The sequence below is a fragment of the Amaranthus tricolor genome, chromosome 13, assembly GCF_026212465.1.
Source record: "Amaranthus tricolor cultivar Red isolate AtriRed21 chromosome 13, ASM2621246v1, whole genome shotgun sequence".
NCBI lineage: Eukaryota > Viridiplantae > Streptophyta > Magnoliopsida > Caryophyllales > Amaranthaceae > Amaranthus > Amaranthus tricolor.
Window position 1 is genome coordinate 11,357,811 of NC_080059.1, and position 22,500 is coordinate 11,380,310.

The 22,500-nt window shown below is 37.1% G+C and overlaps 1 protein-coding gene across 1 annotated transcript in view; it reads left to right on the forward strand.

Moving 5' to 3' along the window:
- Window positions 1–3,346: 3,346 nt before the first annotated feature.
- Window positions 3,347–22,500, forward strand: part of LOC130799033 (uncharacterized) — a 20,498-nt gene continuing 1,344 nt past the window's right edge. The window contains exons 1-7 of the mRNA XM_057662175.1: window positions 3,347–3,557; window positions 3,725–3,830; window positions 4,282–4,445; window positions 6,617–6,762; window positions 13,906–13,997; window positions 14,103–14,431; window positions 14,560–14,629. Coding sequence (XP_057518158.1) covers window positions 3,391–3,557; window positions 3,725–3,830; window positions 4,282–4,445; window positions 6,617–6,762; window positions 13,906–13,997; window positions 14,103–14,431; window positions 14,560–14,629 — 1,074 coding nt within the window. The 5' untranslated portion in view covers window positions 3,347–3,390. The remainder of the gene's footprint in view (window positions 3,558–3,724; window positions 3,831–4,281; window positions 4,446–6,616; window positions 6,763–13,905; window positions 13,998–14,102; window positions 14,432–14,559; window positions 14,630–22,500) is intronic.

The window sequence follows — 22,500 nt, forward strand, 5'->3', positions numbered from 1 at the left end:
AATTGTATTTATATTATTTATTCCATAATTATGTTAGTGAATAAATATGTTAGTGAATCAAACGCAACGCGTAATAATACAAATTCTTCATTAATACGAACATAAATGTCTATGAAGGGCTGTGCCCTCTAAACTCTTGCCATTCGGCAAACAAATCTCTAAGTTCATCCAAATACAAATCAGCAGCCTGTCTTTCCCGGGGCGTCATATTAACAACAACTGGCATCCTGAGCAATGGCGCGAGTCGAGTTGGAAATTCAGCTGCAAACTGTACAAACAAAACAATTGCATTACCAAAAAGTTAAACAACAATTTTGGTAATGACACATAAAAATGAAATAGATTAATAGAAACACTAACGTATTCAACTCTGTTATCCGCTGCACCAAACGCAGCAGTAGGTCCTTCACCAGGGATGAAAAATGTGTGGGAAGACCCTCTAAACCAGACGATGTACTCAAGGACAGCCTCTGATGGAACAGATGCTCGACGCAGTGCCTGATCACCAACGCGGGCACAATAGGGGAACCTACTCCACATCTCCGTGTGCATAGACAGAGAAGCGAATGTCACTGAATAGGAACCCTGTGCTGGTCGCAGAGCTTGGGTAGGTCTTAACGGAGGGGGGGGGGGGAATAGCATGTACAAAACCAAGTTGTCTGACTGTCCTCTCAGGCAAATACACCTAAAACAGGTGATACCCCCGATATAGGTGGTGCGTGGGTGCTCGTTCAATAAAGCCCTAGGAGAAGTCATGTACGGAGTCCATTCCACCTGCTTACAAAGAAAATTAACATAAACAACATAATATAAAATTGAAATAATTAGTATAACGATATTTGAGGTCATGTACAAAACCTGCCAGTATACTCCTACAGTCTCTTAGTCTGATCAGCTCACGAATTGGCTTCTGCGAGGATCACATCTCCGCCCTAGTCTTGTTAGGCATATCAGCTTGACAAGGATGGGGGAGGAAGGATGGGAAGTACTCGTAAATCCATGTCTACAACAGTGTCAGACAACCAGCAATAGTCTTGCACCCAGTCCTTGTCGCCATACCCAGTTGGCGATACATGTTAGCCAGCGTCACTGCACCCCAAGCAATCTCATCCTGATCATCAGTCACAGCAAGTATAGGGTAAGGCCGCATCTTGACTCTAGTCTTATCCTCCAGCAGCGTGGAACCCACTATAGCCATGTAATACGCAGTAACGGTGGCATAGTGTAATACCCCAGATTTAGCTTGAAAAAGGATTCATAGACTACTCATATCAACAAGGTGCATCTTCTTTTCTAGGGAGCCCATTTGCTAAGAACTCCACAGTTAAGCGTGCTTGGTGGGGAGCAATCTTAGGATGGGTGACCTCCTGGGAAGTTTTCCCGGGTGCGCACGAGTGAGGCTAAAGTGCGCTGGAAAGACTTGTGTTGGTTTGTGGGGCCAGTCTACAGTCTCCATGAGTAGTCACCAGCGGTCCGAGGGGCCGGGGTGTTACACATAGCTGCAACATTTCACCAACGTTAATGCTCTCGCTGGTGAAGTACCCCTTTTTACGTAGCTTCGAAATTGGCTCCTCAAACAGACCGGCCAGGCCAAGCTTCCAGTCACCATCAGCAGGTTCAGCGGGAAGTGAACCGTTAATGCCAACTCCTAAAATGCGTTGCACATCGTGCAACATTATGGTCATCTCCCCCATGGCATGTGGAAGGTGTTGGTATTAGGCTGCCACCTCTCCACAAAGGCCGTAATAAGAGCACTATCAATGTGATGGTGCATTATGTATGGTAGAGGACCTAGAGGAGTGGCAGGTAACACCTCGTACAACTCATCAGACATGTCCTGCAGTCTGATGATCGCCTCCAACGTTTTCTTCCTAGCGCTCCGATCCCTCAAATATAACCTTCGCTACGTGCCCACCGTAGCTGGGTTTTAAACTGGTGTCAACAGGGCCCCCGGGCTGGGGTGATGTGATCAACTAGTCCATGTCCGCGGACTGTGAGCGCCTCCTCCCTCGTGGAGCCGCATCCTCAACCTGGCTGACTCCTGCGTGATCAGAAGTGCCAGCCGTGCCATGCCCTCTAATCTTAAATTGACCAACATGCCCTATGACGAGCGTCCAATCAACAGGATGACCGAAAGACTCATCCTGACCGACAGACTCTTCCCGACTGTCAGACTCGTCGTAATCAGTATCATCATCACCTGAGCCGACCGTATTACTACGCATGCTAGTCTGCGCGCTCAAAGCGACTACGCACATGGTCTAGGGTACTCGAACGTTGGGCCTGACTATGTCTGGCCGCCTGTTCCTGCCTGGCTCGCCTTGTAGAACCCGTAACCCTCCTCTTAGTAAACTCGGCCTAGAACTATTTCCGCTCAATAACCCTCTAAAAAAGCCTTTTCCTTTTCCCTGATTTTCAGCCATTTACTATAATTTTCATATTTTAATAAACTATTAATAAAAAATTAAAAGCATAAAAAAATACATTAACTTATATTCATTTTAATTACACTTACATTATTAATTTAATAAACATTTAAGTAAATTTAATAAACACTTACAATCATATAAAATTATTAACAACTAAAATAATTCACACATGTAAACAAATAAACAATTATTATATTAATAAATAATTAAACAACTAAAATTTAATTAACAACTAAAATAAAATTTTATCAACAATTATTATATTAAAAATTAATTAAAAACTAAATTTTAATTTATATATTATTATTATATTAAAAAATAATTAAACATTTAAATAAATTATTTCAATTCAAAACTAATTATTATAATAATATTATCATAATATAATAATATATTAAAATAAAATATTTATTACAACATTTATTAAATAATAATAACTTAAAAAATAAATTAATCAAACAAAAGGAATTTCAAAATTCAAAAAAAATAAAATAAAATTAAGAGTCGCACAAAAAGTGCGACTGAACCTAGGAGGAGTCACACAAAAAGTGCGACTGTTCCTAGGTTCAGTCGCACTTTTTGTGCGACTCGTAATTTTTTTTTTATTTTTTTTGTAATTTTTAGTTACATTAAAAAAAAAATTACCTCGAGTTTTTGTTAACGACTCCTCCTAGGTTTAATCGTACTTTAGCTCCGATTAATTTTATGTGTAGATTTTGTGTTTTTTGAAGTGATAAAAGTGTTATTGAGTGAGTTTGAAGTGTTTTATAGAAGTTTTAAAATTTTTTAGTCCAAGAGCATTTTTGTCATTTTATTAAATTAATTTAAAATAGAGGCGACGATAAAATGAAAAAGATGGCTAAAAATAAGAATTGTGATTAGCCTAAGCGACTCCTTGGCATCCTGACCCAGGGGTTCTACACTTACTATATCCTTCAAATTTCAAACAATCTTCTGAGTTATGCAGATAGTAAGACCAACTTTTATAGCGTCAATTCGGAAAACTCCCAATTGTCCATTTGCTCGAACTTCATTAATGGCAACTCTTGAAGAAACTACTCCTAATACTAAAGTTCACCATCACTACGCTCACACTGATCCTTGTAAGGATTTGCGATGGACTTCGAGGTTTCTTTTTCCCTCTCATTCCTCATTTTACATCATCATATTGTTACTTTTACTCTGTATATCTCTTTATATTGTTTTCCTAAATCCGATTCTCATTTGGGTTTCATTCAGTTTTTGTTGATCTTTCTGGGTGTCGTTAAATTTGCTTTCTTTGCTTTATATTGTAGGGAAAGCTACCAGTTTATGTATAATAAGCCTTGGAAAGCAGTTAATGATTTCTATTATGATTTGGTAAATGGGTGCTCTACTTTGGCTGAGCTATTTAGTCTCAAGGTTGGTAGTTTTGGTTCAATTTGCTTTGCTGGTAAGCTTTAGTGAATTTGAATCGATTATTGGTTGTGGCTTTTTGTTGTTTTGCTGCTTTCACTGATCTTGGGAAAACTTTAGTAGGAGAGTAAAAGTATTTATTTCTTAAACTTTGTAACTCAGGAACTGAAACTGAAATTTGAGGTAATCTAAACTTATTTAAATATATATTGAAGTGTAAAATATATGTCATTTGACTTTATATAGAGACACTTGATAGGAGGATGGAAAAGGAAGCATTTTTGGTGCACACTTATGATGCCCTAAATAATTTTCTTATTATGTCTCAGTGAACATAGTGGTTGTAGATATCTTGTACTTTATTTTAGTGATGAGGTTTAAAGGCACTGGTGTTTCTTTAGTCTTTGAGCTATATTATGTATTCATGCTTATTCCGAGTGTCTTGAAAAATGGTTAGGATGAGGAGGACACTTCGAGTTCTGGTATCTTTGCTGTTGAAAACTGTCTCCCTGAAGATAAATCTGGAAGATGGGAAAGAGTGACATTCAAAATATTAGTCTCCTATCACGGGGAGTACTTTGATGGTTGGCAGAAGCAACCTGGATTGAATACTGTTCAAGGGTATGTTTTATGATGCTTTGTCTTGAGAAAAATATTTTTGTGTCTGAGTGCAATATAAAAAGTGATACATGTGTTAGATAGGATTTTCTTCGTTGCAAATTAGTATTAGTAGGCCAAGTAAAGTATAGCTAACTCATATTTTGGGATTAAAGCTTTGAAATACTACTTAGTTGTAGTTTTGGAGCTTCTAGTGCTTTTTAAGTATTCAATTTTAAGGATTTGGCATTATTTTTGTTGTAGTACTTTCCAAGTACATATCATAGTGCAGAAACAAGGTCACATCAGTTGTAGCAACCAAGTCGTAAGGTTTTTAAAACTAAATTCGTATTATTTGCGTCATTGAGGTGTAAAAGAAATTGCGTTTTGACCATTTCAAGTTATATTTTATGGTTTTGATTAATATTTCGTACAACCACGTTACCCGCGTTACTGCTAGGGCTGCTTGATGTTTGGTCTAAACCATAAATCAAAGCTTTATAATTTGGTTATTTGGTCCGGTTTGTGGTTTAATATACGGTTCGGTTTTTTAAAAAGGGTAATCATTTTTTTGGTCCGGTTCATGTTATCCCTAAACCCATTTTGAGTTTTTCTATTTGAGTTTAGGATTCACATTTATTTAGGAGAAGATGAAAGAGAATCATTTAAGTTGATTTGAGCATGTGCAACGATGAGGTATTGGTTAATCGTTGAAGAAGATAGAAAATTAGAACTTAGGGGATTTAAAATAGGGCTAGAAGATTATACATAGTACCAAAGTTGTTAAAATCGGGATTCTACTTGGAATCGTTCAGACCTGTAGAATCGAATCGTAGAATCGTAAGATTTTACAATAAACATAAATTTGCAATCTAGTCATATTTATTCACCTCAAAAGTTAAAGTTTATTAATTAAAGTTTCATTCACTTCAATTTTAAGAATGAAATAGAAAAATATTCAATAATTAGTTTAAATCTTCATACCTAGATGAAGAAATTTAATTTTTTAAAATTATGATGATGGATCGTTAAATTGTAAGAAAAATTGGTAAAAAAAAAAAATTGGTACATAAAAAAAATTTATAAAATTAAAAATAAATGTGTAGAATCGAATCGTTAAATCGTAAAATCGTAAAATCGTATAATATTCTACCTCTACAAATTTTATATTAATTAGAATCATAAGATTCTACCAACTTACGATTCTACCTACGATTCGAATCGCTCGCTTATTTTTGGATCGTAAAATCGTAGAATCGTGATTTTAATAACCATGCATAGTACTAGGATTGTAAAAAGATATGAAGTATTTAGATTTGCTGGTTGAGATTGTAGGATATCAAAATGGTTTGGGAAGGAGTATTCATGTGGAAACCATCTATAAGTTCCTGTAATCCACCTTAATCTTTTGAAATTCACTTTTTGTCATTGTAGTTGTAATAATCTAAAATATTTAATTGCCTTTATAAGTTGGTATGTGTATGTGGAGGTGAGTGGGAGGAGGGGGCAAAAGAAAAAAAAGAAGGGACATCATGTATGGGTGGATGTGACTTTTTTTGTAGTCTTAAAAAGAGTTGGCTAATGCCTTGTTTGTAGTATTTAAATTGGGGTTGAGAGTTGAGACCCAAACTATGAAGGAACATCAAGTTTGGTTTTGAACGTATTTTAAAAAAGCAAGACTAGGGCGCGCCTAGGCGCCTGGTGCACCGAACTCCGATGGAAAAATGCTTTTTAAGACTCCAAATGAAGTACCATCCAAGAGGATATTTGTCACCTTGTCGAAACATGTGATAATGTTTGGTTTTGTTATATATTTTTCTATTCTTCAATTTAGTGTTGTATGTATATGGTTCTTTTTGCTTGCTATATAAGGATCATGGATAATACATCTTTTTACAGAACTGAATTTATAAATGCCGTATCTGTCAGAAATTTCCATCCATTAGCTTTGCAGCTGATGTTTCATTATCCTTTTATGACATGGCTTTGTTGTTTGCTGTCTAAATTATTTGTCACGAGAATAATTGTACGCGTCCTTTTTTCTTTCTGCATTTATCTTCATACAAGTTGTTAATTAGACTTGATGGCCTTAGGTAGCTATCTGATCATCTCTTTGGATTTTGAAATCGAATAATTGGCTGTCCTTATCCATCACAAGCTGCAATATCTTTGTCAAATTTATTACCTTCTTACAGATTGGTGGAGAGGTCCATTGGGATATTTGTTGATGAAAGGAAAGCTCAACAACTGAAAGCTAAGGGTTTACCTGTTGAAGGGATGGCGGTTGTTGCTGGTCGTACAGACAAAGGGGTTACAGCACTTAACCAAGTTTGTTCATTCTGTAAGTGAAATTTTGACATCTTATTTAATAAGTTGTGCTATTTGATTTTGATAGGAATACCATTTTTTAAATGATGTGCTGCTGCTTCCTTGAAAAAGGATCATGCTTCCTTGAGAAAAATAAGTGTACTTAGCCAAATGGATCATGTATACAGTGTGCAATGGTTTTGGCACAGATTTTAGGCCTAAGTAACCTTTCTCTCATGTTCTCTATGTGAACATTTGCGTGCTCTGAATTTATAGATGCATACGGTTTACGGGTCAAAAGAAAGTCGTTGTAGGTTCAAAGTTGGAATTCTCGAAATTGGTTTAGGTTAAGACTTCGTTGGAAACAATTGTACAAGGCCAAAGCAAAATACAATCTCTAATAAAAGTTGACACTTGAAACTTACCTTTTGAGAAGCATTGAAGTTTACGAAGATAATCTCAGACGCTAAAGGTTTGGTTTCCCTAGATTCACGTTTTAGATAGGTTTAGGTGACTAAATAAGGCTTTGTTGAGCATAATTTTGGGTGCGATTTTGTGGGTTGTGTTTGAGGCTTTTGTAATTGGAGGTTTAGAGATGTGTATAGGCATTTAAGACTTAAATAGAGTTTACCAAAGCTCTTACACCAAGCTGATGCTTACAATTTACAGTTAAACGGAAAGTTTAAGAGATCAAAGTTGGAATTTCCGAAATCGTTCAGATTGAGACTCTGTTGAAAACAACTCTGTAAGACCGATGTAAAACACGATCTTATTGAAACTTGACACTTGAAAACATACCTTTTTAGAAGGATTGAAGTTTACCCAAGACATTATAAGAGGCTAGGGTTTCGGTATCCCTAGACTCACAACATGTTGATAGGTTTAGGAAAAGCAAATATGAGATAAACAAGTGAAACAAACAAGTTCCACTCAAAACAAGCACAAAGGCTTACAGTACAATGATTCTTAGGAAAACCTTTCATAATTTGTATTAGAAGTCTTACCTATAACCCTTATGTATGCTAAATGACTCACACATACATCCTAATATATAATGTAGCCTTACGTTACCTACTCATGAAGGAAAATAAAAAAAACACAAATAAAGTATATACAAAACCGTATAAAAGCCCTTAACGGGCGTGATTCAAGAGATATATTGCTCAGATCATATCACCCTGTTCTATATGCCAATGACCTTGATTTTTTTCCTAAAAATTTCGTTTTAAGTCCCCAACGATGGGTAAAAAGATCCTGCAAATTTCAGTTTATTAGGTGGGGCAAATATGCTGAATACTCAGACAAGGTCCTGCTGGTAGTGGTGGAAACAGACCTGCTGTCTTCTGCCCATAACTTGGCTCCAATTAATTTCTGTCTTCAAACTAAGGTTTTCACATTATTGGACCGTGTTTCTTTGATGATGGGAAACCTTTATTAAGTCTCAAAAAGGTGCTAAAGGGGCTGAACTAGAAGCTAAGTCCAGGCATTGCGAAGCCTTGTTGTGGTGTGTTCTAGTGAATGCCAAAAGAGGCTTCATTAGTAATTCTTCATTTATCCCTTATTGGACCCTTTAGATTAATGTCTGGGGCTTGGATGGAGGTTACCTCACATCTGGGTAATGTCCCAACTGGCAGAAAACATCAAATACACAAAGGATGCCAGGAGTTGTGGTGTGCTGTAGCGTATTGGGACTGCTGTTGTGCTAGCTGTTTCCTTGAAACAAGTGATGTTCCAAATCGTAGTATTTTCTTAAGTTAAGCTAGTATATCTTTGGTTCTTTAATAGGTAGCTTGAGGTTTAATTAGAAGCTTTGCCTAAATACAACAACTAGCTAGATTGTGTAAGTTCATTGTGAGTTGCTCGCTTCTGTCCCATCATGGCTTCTTGAGTCAAATATGTTTGGCTGATTATGTGGTGTTGTTGCTGCTTACTTGATGCTGAGTAAGGAGCTTGGTTTTGACTTGAATTTACTTGCCAATTGCTCATACACAAACCTACACCAACATACTCCGATATCATCGAGTTTGCTTGTAGCTTGGCTTGAGCTTTCAATGGATTTGCTGCGTCATGCTTGTAAATATAAGCTAATACGACCTAATGACATGATCATGCTACCTACAACATATTACATTATCACACACTCTAAAAGACCGAAAGTTAACAATCAACAACACTGTACAAATTCCTAAAACTACTAACATAACTAAAAACGCTTTAACACTTTTGTTTTGAAGTTACTAGCATACAATCCACTAAAATTGAATGTGAATTTTAAATTTAACTTTAACCAAATAGAAGTAAAAAAAAGTTGACCTTCGGTTTTGATTTGGTTATGCCTAGGCATGGCCACGGTCCGGGTTGGTCCGGTTCCGTTCCGGTTCCATCCGGTTCCGGTTCCACCCGGTTCCGGTTCCATTTGGAACCTGTCGCGAACGGTTCCGGTTCCGGTTCCGGTTCCGGGCGGTTCCAAACGGTTCCTTAGCGGTTCATGAGGCGGTTCCGGCGGTTCCAACTCACGGGACGGGCGGGTCGGACCATCGGTTCCATTTTAATTTTTTCTTTAAATTTTTGTATAATAAAAAAATACTATAATATCGCGGACGTACCTTTGATGATTACTTGATTATTAGCGAAATTCATTGCATGTCAAGTTGTCATCGTTATTGAAATATTTACTAAAATGAATGGAAAAAAATTAATTAATAAGAAACGAATCAATGATAATGTCGATAAAGATGATTAATAAAAAAAGAGGGAGAAAATGGACTTGAACCTAGTACCCAAATGAATACTAAGCTGCCTACGTATCCCGAAGGAATCAAAGCCCACGTAGTTCTTTGTCATACCTTTTATTTATAGTTGTTGAGTGTTGATTCATCGTTGTCGCTTGTCGGATTGATCCTATTCGTCTTCGTCATCATCATGTGGTTGATATTGATTAGATGCTTCCGCTGACTCTCCTCCTGACGATGATGAAGTTGTATCCATCATCATCCATGGATCATCATCGTCGTCTTGATCATCATCGTTCCTTAGTCCTTGTGTTCGTATCTCCGCTTGGTCCCAATCTTTCTTGCAAACACATATTTGAATACTATGTGGAGCAAGACGAGATCGCTTTTCATCCAGAACTCTTCTACCTGCACTAAAAGCAGACTCCGACGCAATAGTGGACGCGGGAATTGCAAGGATATCCTTTGCAATTCTCGATAAAATGGGAAATTTAAAAGATTTTTCTTTCCACCACTCCAAAATATTATAGACACTTGGGTCTATTTCAAAGTGGTGTTTTAGATAACTATCTAGTTCTAAAAATGTGGTCGAGGAAGAAGAAGATCCTACAAAACTATCATCTTGCGTCATTATGTTAGCAATTACTGAATTATAGAAAGAGGGACGAGCCGAAACGCTAGCACGCCTAGACATATCGCGTTTCGGGTTATATACACTAGCGTAAAATTCATACAGTTCAGCTAAATATTTTTTACATGTTCCGACATAATAAGCTACATCGGAAGACGGGCGATCTAACGCTTGATAATAAAATCCTATTACTTTGGTTAGGACCTCGGTTTTAAAACGTGGGTCCAAAATGGTTGCGATTCCATAAATGTAAGGAAAATCGGTAAAATATGATTTCCATTTTTCCATCATTTCAGCAAGAATCGGCCTTAATTGTGGGTTAGTATCTTCTTGTCTATGTTTAAGCAGGTGATAAAAAATAGTAATACATTCACTTATTACTAAGTGAACGTTCGGTTCATAAACATAAGAAAAAATCTTAGTCGCGTGGTCATACGCTTCTAATATGTTATGTACACCTATTGCTAATTCCCAAGTTTCATCAGCTATGAAACTATCTGTACACTCACTATATAGTTGTGTTATTACTGGGCGATAAGCAATCGCCTTTCTTAATAAATCGTTCGTTGACCCCCAACGTGTAGGAGTATCTAATGACCAATACACTTTTTTAAGTTGGTATTGGTCACATAATTGTTTATATCTTCTTTTAATCTTTCCGATCCTAAGCCATTTTACTATATCCCTAATTGGTTCTAATAATTCACTTAATTGTTTTATACCTACTTGACAAGATAAGTTAACTATGTGCGCACAACAACGTATGTGTAATAAGCTACCCCCAAGGATTAAACTAAAGGCGGGTTCGTTAAATAAAAGTTCTATACATTTTATGTTTGCGGTTGCATTATCTGTTGAACAACAAAATATTTTATCTAATAAGTTCCATTCCCTACATATCTCTATTAATCTATATTTTATGTTTTCGCCGGTGTGTCTTTCTGGCATAGTCTCAAAAGCAATTATTCTTTTTTGAATAATCCAATTTCGATCTATCCAGTGTGCTGTTACACACATATAAGATTCTAAATGTGGGGGAGCAGACCATATGTCAGTTGTTATGCTAACCCTACCATTAAACGATTTAAACATTTCAACTAGGCCATAGCGCATTGATTCGTATAATTTAATTGTTCGTCTTTTAAGAGTGTTCCTAGGGATTGCTCTAAATTGTGGTTGCAATTGTTGTCTAGTGAGACGCTCATATGCCCTACTTTCACCGTGGTTAAAAGGCAATTCATCGCAAATTACATACCTAGAAAATTCATCAATCATGTCATTACGATTATATCTAAAAGGCATACCTGTGTTGGGAATGTCCCATTGTGTCTGTCGGCTTCCACTTGTGGTCCCGCTGCCGCTTGATGCATGAGTTTCTTTTGTGATTCCATGCTTCTTTGCCAAATGTTTGTTAAAAGATCCCGTTCCACCACCTAACACGTATTCACAAAACACAATAAATAAATGTTTATAAAATATGAATATATAATGTATGAATGTATTATGTATGTATAAAAAACTTAAAAAGTATTTACCTCTGGCGAAATTGTATGAAACTAAGGGCTTTACTCCTTGACTTTCACAAATTTGACAAGTGCATAGGAACATATCTGGATTCTCGGTTGGTTCTTTTGTGAAATACGACCACACATGTGAAACAGCTCTACCACTAGAAGGTGGCATTGCCGGAAAAGGTTGTCTTATTGGTTCATCTTCATCTAAATAAATAATTTAAAATTATAAAACTATAATTAAATAAATAAATAATTTAAAGTTTAATTAATTTGAAGAATAAAATTATAAAACTAACCGATAGTTTGGAAATTGACTCGTTTACCACGAGCTTGTCTTTGTTGTTGTTGTTCTCCTTGTTCTTCATCTGATCTTGTTGATGACTGTCGAGATATATGTACCCCAATTGGGGTCGTTGGTTCTTCTTCTTGTTCTTCTTCTTCTTCAATTTGTATATCTTTTTCCACTTCTTCTGCATATTGATGTAACTCCGGGTCGTACCCTTCCGGATAATTAGGTTCATAATTATAATTACTAATGGAGGGTGTTGTTGATACCGACGGAGTAGAAGTGGCCTTTCTTTTGGAGGAACTGGAACCTCCTAATGATTTTGCCACTTTAGTAACTTTTTTTGTGGCTCTTTTCAAAAATGAAGACATGATTGATAGTATAGAAGTAAAAATAGAAATATAGAATTAAGAAATAAATAAATGATTAATTATGTAACTAACTAAATTAAGAAATAATTAGAAGACTAATTATGTAATTAAGAGAATAATTGCGTAATTAAAGAATTAAGTAGAGAGAGTAGGAGAAGAGATGAGTTGTGAATGAAAATGATTGAAAGTGATGAGTATTTATAGGATGGATTCCAACGGCTCTCTAACGGCTCTCTAACGGCTAGTTTGGCTCAACGGTTCCATGGAACCGGTGGGCCGGTTCAACCGGACCGGTCCCGGTTCCGGTTCCGGTTCCGGTTCCATGGAACCGTTGAGCCGGTTCAACCGGACCGGTCCCGGTTCCGGTTCCAGAACCGGTTCCATGGAACCGTTGGACCGGTTCTCCCGGACCGGTTCCGGTTCCAACCCGCGGGTTTTTTGGCCCGGTTCACGACGGTTTTTTCCGGCGGTTTCACGGTTCCGGCGACTTTTTTCCGGCGGTTTCACGGTTTCGCGGTTCGGGGCGGTTCGGAACCTGTCGCAAACGGTTCCGGTTCCGGTTCCGGTTCCAAGCGGTTCGGGACCGGTTCGGTTCCGGGTAACCCGCCCCGTGGCCATGCCTAGTTATGCCAATGCTATTGCATCATTAATCGCTGATTGTAAAAAAACTGGGCAAACAAGTAATTAATCCTTCACTTGTCATGCAAATGGCATAGCACAAGCTAAGGATTGATTACGGTAACATGAAGCATTAGAACAACAATGTAAGGCTATGGCTTCTCTACCAGCTGGCTTGAGGAGGTCACGATTATGCAACGTTTCTCCTAAATTCAAACTGTAAAACCAGCAGAAAGGCTGCAGCCAAGAGATAAATGAGTAGCAAATGGGTCATAATAGTACGCTTCTCTCGACGCTTGATAAAAAGTGTTTGCAGTGACTATATTGGGGTAGGAATGTGCTCAATTTTCTTTTACTCTTAATGTCTACTTCTTTATCTCTTTATGAATGCAGGATGACCACTTTTAAAAAAGTTTTTTTTTTCTTTTCCATTTTATAGATTCATTTTGAATATCTTTCTCGATTTATTTTTTAACTAGTTCCAGACAGTTCTTTTCTGAGTGGGTATTGTTTCCTAATATACTTACAAAACAAATCTACATTCCTGTAAGAATTTTTCAGTTCTTTCACGGAAGTATTGTTAAATGCCTAGACTATCACATTTGCAAGTGTTAGCACTTAATACTATTTCGTGTCTGCATTCTGTAACTGCCCATAATTTAATGACCTGAAGTTTAATATATTCAAAACTCTTGACATAGATTGTTGGCTCCGTGATTCCTTTTTCTTGCTTCCATGCTCTATCACCATCACTTGTCTCATCTATGTTGCCCTATATTGCCTCATATCGAGATTGAAAGCATAGTGATTAATGTCAAAACTAGGATACATCATATCGTATCCGCCGAATCTAGATACATGTTAGAATACATCAAATTAAAGCATAGTTAATTTGCATTGCATACATTTAGTTACATGTTAGAATATATAGAGTAGAGTATCTAGATAGCATTGCTTTTTAGAGCATTGAAAAAAATGCTTATTATTCTTGGCTAGCATTGATGTAACTTTATGGGTGTGTTCAGATACTTGGCGGAAGGATGTCAGAATTGAGGAAATTGAAAATGCCATTAATATGGCTGCTCCTGGAAAACTTCGAGTTGTATCCGTGTCTCAGGTAGTACCTATGAAGAATTTTCTCAATAATTCATTTCTGGTTTTAGATAATTAAGTTGATTATGTTCTGTGCATGAATGTGAATTTTTCAGTTTATTGTTAAAAGGTATCACGTGCTTTTCATCCAAATTTTTGTGCCAAATGGAGGAGATATCTCTACATATTTCCATTGGAGGAAGGAGACTGCAGGGAACTGAGACCTAAAAAAGAGACAGACATTATCTGCTCTGAAAATGGTCAGAACTTGGGTAGAAATGAAATAAATGAAGATAACACAGAGGAGGAATCAAAGGACCCTCATGATGATGAACTGGATTTGGTAAATAAACCAACGAGCTTCTCTGTCAGGAGAGTTGATCAACTTTTACGACAGTTGGAAGGGAAGTTACTTTCCTATAAAATGTTTGCCCGAGACACCAAAGCTGCAAGAAACACGTAAGTTTAGAACTCTTCCTCCTCCCAAATGCATATTTTGGCTAGCTAGGGAAGCTCTGATTCATGCAATATCAATCAATTAAAACCTAGATATGAATGGCACTAAGAACTGCAATTCAATATTTCAGTGGTCCTCCAACAGAGTGTTTTGTCTTTCATGCTCGAGCAGCTGAAGCTAGAATACCATGCTCTAACAAGGTTACAACTTTCCTTCTATTCTATGTTTTATTTGCAAATGGGAAGGATTATTCCTTCATTTGCATATTCAGATGTTATCATACAGAAATGCTCTATCATTTAATTGCCTGCCTATTTTAATAAAACACGTGTCAAAATTTACACCTCTTGTAGGATATATTTTCTTCATGAAAATACTTCTCTTGTGCCTGCTGTAACATAACACATTTTTCAGTTTCATCATCATCATACCACATTTTTCAGTGTACAAAAATGAGTGCTTTGATCATAAAAGATTGGGCTCCGCTACATGAACCAATATATCAGCGCCAATATTCGTCCACATTGGTTCTTCTTCTCCATTCATTTCGATTTTCTATTATTCCAATTTGTAAGTCTAGATTTTTCATATCTTTTTGTACTCCTGTCCTCTAAGTCATCTTCGGTTTTCGTAGCCCTCTTTTTAAGTCTTCAGAGCTCCAACTTTCTATCTTCCTTATCGGTTTGCTAATACCCCATCTTTGCAGATGTTCAAACATTTTAAACGATTCTCTTTCATCTTTTACTAAATATTTGCAACTCCTAACCTTTTCTTATATCTTTGTTTTGAATTCTATCCCTCAAGGCGTGTCTACTCATCCATCTAAACATTTGTATTTTCGCTACTCCTATCTTTCTACTATGATCCCTTTTAAAAGCCTAACATTCTGATTCATATAGTAGTATCAGTCTAATGGTCATTCGATTAAACTTTCCCTTTAAATTTAAGGGCACACTTCGATCACATAATACTCCAATAGTCGTTCTCTATTTTTGCCACCCATAATTAATTCTATGCGTCACATTTTGTTGGATGTCCCCACTACTTTTAAATATAGATCTGAGGTATTTAAGAATTGATCGGATCTCTAGCGTGAGGTGCAAGAGGGCCAACATCTTGGTGTCGTTACTTCCAAAGTTTTGATCATTTTACCCAATTCCACCAAGATACAAAGGTATAGTGGCAAGATGGGATCGAATCCACAGGGAGGAGATCATGTTCTTAGACTAGAACTAGAGGCAATAGGGGGGTTGTTTTTAGATTTTGTTTGGGTTGGTGTCCTCTATTAAGAAGACTGTTACCGTATTGGATTATAACAATTAAGATAAAACTAGTTTAGGGGGAATTCACTCATCGTCATCTAAGGGGCCACACAAACAACAAAGCATGGTGATTAAAGTGAGCATAAGCTAGCTCTAATGTATCACCTCAACTTCTTGGCTTTGGTGATCTAGACAAGCAAAACTAGATTGGAGTGTGGGCTTCTTGGCCTTGAACTCAACTAATCCACATGTCTCATGTTAAAATCTAGCTCACGAATGCGCAACTAACAAGATGTATATGCAAAGCTACTAAAAACATAATCAAATACACACCTTCTTGGGCTAGTAAGTGACTAATGATGGTTTCAAGCTTCTTCGCTTATCAACCATCAACATGAGAATAATAAGTAAGCACATCATCAAGTAAAACTACAAATTCAACCAAGTTTAGTGAAGTGTGAAGCACTTGCACTCCTTCATGGGATAGCTCATGAATCAAACCTCATCAAACTAGCAAACATTCAAGCTCTATAATCCAAAATCAAGCACATACACCCCACTACATGTTGATGAGCTACTAACCCAATGCCCTAGAAGTTAAACTACTCACAAATCATGGATATAAGCATGAAATTGGACATGTAACATAAATTAAGCATAATGAAGAACTAAGGAGTAAGGAATATCACTTTGGTTTAACGTGTTACAATAACAATGATACACATTCAAATTATAAAGTTAAAGACTAGAGTTTAGGGAATTAACTCCTTTATTTACTAAAGGCAGGGGTTGAAAATATGTTTTTAATCAAGTTCTGTGATGAGAGAAGCCTTTCCATATTAGCTCCACTACTTCTAGGTATAGGAACTATATAGTTATTAATATGGTTAAGGAGATTCGGCTTCTGGGCATAAAACTCGATCATACTACTAACTTTTTATTGTATGCTCAACATTTCCAATTTATATTGAACAAGAAGAAATCATACAAGATAGGCATGTTTCATCATCCTAAGGATTGACTAGGTCTCAAAGGAATCCTAATAAAGTTAGCTTCTGGGCTACTCATTACTACCATGAATTCATACATTACAAGTATTCAATTCATTCACTCAATATAAATTGTCCATGGATGGAGATCGGAATGAAGTAGACACATGCTACTTCAATGGGGAATCAATTCCTTGCCATGGAACTCACATATTCATGCATGTACGTATTCATATTCAGCCCATTCTCCGCATAAGTAAATCAATTTTTTATCTACATCCCCAAACTCTAGAAAGTAAAGTACTCACTTATGTTTATGGAACAACACATCAAAATCAAAACACACATGATTCTTACAATGAATTAACTAGAATTAAAAGTTAGAATAATTACTACCTTCAACAATGGAGGGGTTGAGAATAGTAATAACAAAATTAAGAATTCCAATATTCAAATACTCCACAAGTTGTAAACCCACAAATTCTGAAATACCCAAATGCTTTGATTACTCTCCAAATAACACCACTTCTAAACTACTAGTGTTTGAGAACCAAAATTACAACTTAAAGCTTTTATATAGAGTGGAAATGCTAAAGGAAAGTGTTTTTATTAGAACCAAAACAAGTTTTTGGCTTAAGAACTTCCTTGAACACATTTTAAGATATGTGTTCAAGTGTTGATGTGTGTTGAAGTTGAAATGTGATTGTTCTTGACTTTTTGTTTCTTATTTGCATATTGAGAGTGAATTTGGTGTATTTTTGTTGAATCTAGTTATCCACCAACTTGAGGAAAATTTGGTAATTGGTGTATAAATTTAGCTTAGTTGAAACCTAGGGTTTGCATTTTTTGAGTGTTGCTTGATCAAAATATCTAAGCTTAGGTGTAAGACCTTTGAAGACTAAATTTTGTGTATTGATTTGTTTATGAGTCCTCTATCATAGCACCTAAAAAATCTTCGAAAACCTCACATCTTAGCATCGCTTCCTCTTCCAAAACCCTATGGAAGAGTTACGGTATCAACCATTCAACCTTAGGAGCAAGGAAGAAGGAGATGGATTCTTTAACCTTGCTAAGAAGGTGTTTGTCTCAATCAAGTTTAGCTGTAGAGAGACCACTACCGAGTTAGGTATCACTCGTGACATTCACCTGCTAGCCTCAAGGCTAAGGTGGGATGGGCCTAACGACTTTATTTATAAAGCAAACGTTTTAACACACCCACGCCTTGTGCTAGAGTTCTTTTGACTCTTCTAATTGAAGAGGAAGAAGGCACTGAAGATAGTGATAATGAGCCTGAGTCTGACATCTCTATTTGCTTCTGTCTTTTTGGCCGTTTCTACCGTGTTTCATATGAAGAATTAAGCGGGGCTTGGGGTTTTGACCCTGATAGCCCCCTTCTGGAAACAACCAATGATGACGACGATGATCTCTTTGATGGTTTCCACGATCAGGATGTGTGGTTGCGTTTAACCACCCACACTCCTTTTCGTTTTAGGAAAGAAAACATCGAAGATAATCCACCCCGCCATGCGATACATCCAAAAACTTTGGATGTTCGCCATTTATGGGAGAACAGAGTTAGGGAACATTATGGAGAAGGTTATGAAATTTCTCTTCTTGTGCCCCAACAAGAAAAAGACCTCTAACCCTATTAATCTAGCGGAAGCCCTTGTTCATGAATTTATTGCTTTAAGCGACATGGACAAGCCTGAAAATTTTCTTATGGGCAGGATGATAACTTTTCTCGCTCATAGCCTTTGCCCCTCTTAGTCTTTGGATGATTCGGATTTTGTCGATAACGATACTCTCCTTAATCCCCTTCTTATAGACGTATTACATGGTCATTTTAACATGAGGGGACTTAGTGTACAAAGTATTCGACCGACCATACTGCCACCTGGCCAACATTTTGAACACCAAACTTGCGGTAGGTAGAGAACCCCTTCTTCATCCCTAGAACCATAAGGCTTAAAAAATAGGGGGTTCAAGCACATGAGGAGGAGAGACCTCGGTCTCTTGTCCACACTCGTTGGTGAGCCTGCCCGAGATGCCTTTTGACATGTCCTTTCTTCGCGCTTATTTTGATCAACGCGAGAGTAAAGATGCCACTATGGCACACCGCCTGTAAGTTATTTATGCCTTACATGTCAATCGGGGTGAAATAGCTCCACTGGTCAACTACTCATATGAACCTTACCAAGAAGGCCAGTGCCCGGGAGGTTCAACCGCCAACCCACATACCCCTATTGGCCCACTCAGCCAAATGATGTGGGGTATGATTACCGAGTACCCGGGGGTTTGATCCTAGCACTGACCCTAACATCCCTCATTTTTATGGAAAAATTACCCAACCTAGGTACCATGAGAGCGTGCCCCCATTTGACTAAGTCACCCATTGGGGGGCTAGTCCAATTCTCACTTTCCTGAACTATCCCAACCGTTCAAAATCAATTAAGAACACCACTACCGACAATGTGAGAAAGAGATGACATCGCATTAGGGCACTAAGGATAACCATCCACCAAAAATGTCATTGCTTTAGAGAGAAAAGGGACAAGCGGCTACTAGGTCAAAGACATGACAAAGACTACAAAGTATAATACGACCAAGAGCACAAAGAGGCAAAAAGCATACATAGAATAACTACCAATAAGAACTACCAACGGGTTGGTCAAATACTTTGTACACTATGTCCCTTCTTGTTTCATTGACCATGCGATAGTTCTATAAGAGGGGGATGTTAAGGAGGGTGTCGTTATCAAAAAAATCCAAATCATCCAAAGACTCAGAGGGGCAAAGGTTATGTGGAGAAAAGTTATCATCCCACCCATAAGACATTTTTTTCAGGCTTGTCCCTATCTCTTAAAGCAATGAATTCATGAATAAGGGCTTTCGCCAGATTAATGGAGTTAGGGTCTTTTCTCGTTAAGGCACAAGAAGAGAAGTTTCATATCCTTCTCCATAATGTTCCCTAACTCTACAATGTTTTTGGATGTATCGCATGGCGGGATGGATTATCTTCGATGTTTTCTTTCCTAAGACGAAAAGGAGTGCGGGTGGTTAAACACAACCACTCATCCTGATCGCGAAAACCATCATAGGGGTCATTGATCGTTCCTGCAAGGGGGCTATCGGGGTCAAAATCCCAAGCCCTGCTTAATTCTTCATATGAAACACGGAAGGAACGACCAAAAAGACGGAAGCAAATAGAGATTTCAGACTCAGGCTCATTATCACTATCTTCAGTGCCTTCTTCCTCTTCAATTAGAAGAGTCAAAAGAACTCTAGCACAAGGCGTGGGTGTGTTAAAACATTTGCTTTATAAATAAAGTCGTTAGGCCCATCTGACCTTAGCCTTGAGGCTAGCAGGTCAATGTCACGAGTGATACCTAACTCGGTAGACCTCTACAGATAAACTTGGTCGAGACAAACTCCTTCTTAGCAAGGTTGAAGAATCTATCTCCTTCATCCTAGCTCCTAAGGTTGATACCGTAACTCTATCATTGGGTTTTGTAAGAAGTGGTGCTACGTGCTAAGGTGTGAGGTTTTCGAAGATTTTTTTAGGTGCCATGATAGAAGACTCAAAACTCAATCAGCTACACACAATTTAGTCTTCAAACAAGGTCTTACACCTAAACTTAGATATTTTGTTCAAGCAACACTCACAAAATGCAAACCCTAGGTCTTAACTAAGCTAACTTTCCACACCAACAACCAAATTTTTCTCAAAGTTGGTGGATAACAGCTAGATTCAACAAAAATACACTAAATTCTCTCTCAATATGTAAATAAGAAACAAAAAGTCATAAAAATTCACCAAATTAAATATGAAGCAAAATGTAGAAGAAAACAAAAAAACTTAGGGTTTAGAAATTATACCACAATTTTGAATTTTTCATCAAAGAGATATAATTTCTTCTCTTTTTGCTTGGTTTTGATTGTTGATGAAAAATGGACCCCAAGAGTATTTTTTCGTGACCTAGCTTTGTGGGTGAGTGGAATTGAGAGAAAATGCAGAAAAATGGTCTGGGAAGGTAGAAAACGAGATGGAGATGAAGAACTTGAGACTTAGCTACTGAAATTTGAGTGAGAATTGAGGGTTTGTGGGTGAGAATGAGGGAGAAGGATGAGGAATTAGGGTTTAGAGAGAAGGCGGAGAGAATGTCGTGGGTAATAGAAGGGGAAAAATGGGGTTGCTTGCTGTTTTAAAACGCAGTACAGAAGTAAAGATGCTATAAAATAGATTCAATGACTACCCGATGAGTGACATAAAACTCACTCATCAAGCATTCAATTGAACAGATTTCTTTATCCTCTAGCTTTATAGTGTCCCTCTTTATTGCGTTTGTGCTAAAATTACAATCCATGTGCGCTATCTTGCTTCGCCTATGAGTGCTTGTTGCTTATTGCTGGTCTCAAGCCCAGATAAAGGATGAGGGTGAGCGGTAGGTTAGTGACAACCATGGAATAAAAACTCCCCCGTTACTTCACGTAAAACCCGTTACGTAACACCCATTATATAACTTGTTTGAAAGTTGTCGCGATGTTAAATTCCGTTATATAATGGTGCATAAAATTTCACGGTCAAAACTCTACATTGACCATTACATAACGTGTATCGCCCGTTATTTTACCTTTATATCGATATCGAAATTTATAGTTTCAATGTTATTTGTCTTCCTGTTAAAATTTCATTAATACCCATTAACTTTAATTATTACTATCACTTAAATTATAGAAAAATCATACTGCCTCGGTCGCGATTCGTGTTATTTCTCCGTTATAGTCGTTTTCCGCATTATCGCGACCGTTTCCGCAAATGTATTTACGGCAGCTTTTTTTTCCATGGACTGACAACCAACTCAGTTAAACTTAATCACATTCCATGATCATGAAAAAAAATCAATGAAATTGAAAGAAATAATTAAAAAAATAAGTCGTTTGTCAAGAAAATCTAAAAAATACATATGGGGATGTTTGGCAAATGGTTGTTGGTTGTTGGCTTTTTAGTTGGTTTATTTGACCAGCTGAAAGTGTTGGCTGTTTTTGTTGGTTCTTAAGCTAGCTGTTTTGGGAGATGTTTAGTAAAATTAAGTATTGGTTGTTGGTTTTTAGAGTAAAAGTGAGCCAAAAGCCATTGAGAAAAGGTAACATTGATTTTGGCTTCAAAGCCAACTTTTCAGTTGGGTAAAAAATCATTTACCGAACACGTTTTTTGGTTTTTTGACCAACCAATGAGCCGAAAGCCAAAAGCTAATCGAAAACTCAACCCAAAAGCTATTCACCAAACAAGGCCAATATTATAGCTTATCACTTTTCATTCCATGATTCTCTCCCCCATAGCACCAAATAATGTCACTCAGATATATGTTGTGTTGGTTACTTATGTTGATCCTTTCAAGTCTAGAAGTGTGTGACAGATTCAATTCTGTCCACTGCCTTTATTTGCTAATTGAAAGATTTATCACGAAGATAGAGATTAAAGAAAGAAGAAGAAAGATTAATCCAAACACCCAAGTAAGACAGTTTCGAGCACTGCTAAGCTCCTGCCCTATACTTCCTTTTATTTCTTACTTGACAAAAACATAATATGTACAATGATAGTCTTATATAGGAGTCAAACACAAGACCCACTAAGACGCCTAAGCAATTACTCCCTTTGTTTCTTTTTGTTCTTTCCATTTACTTTTTGCACAGTTTTCAATGCAAATTTTAAACCTCAATATCTCTAAATACATATAATAAAAAATTATAAAAAATATATGATAAAAAGTATGCATTAAGACAAATCTAACAAGATCTCACATGGATATATTTTATCTT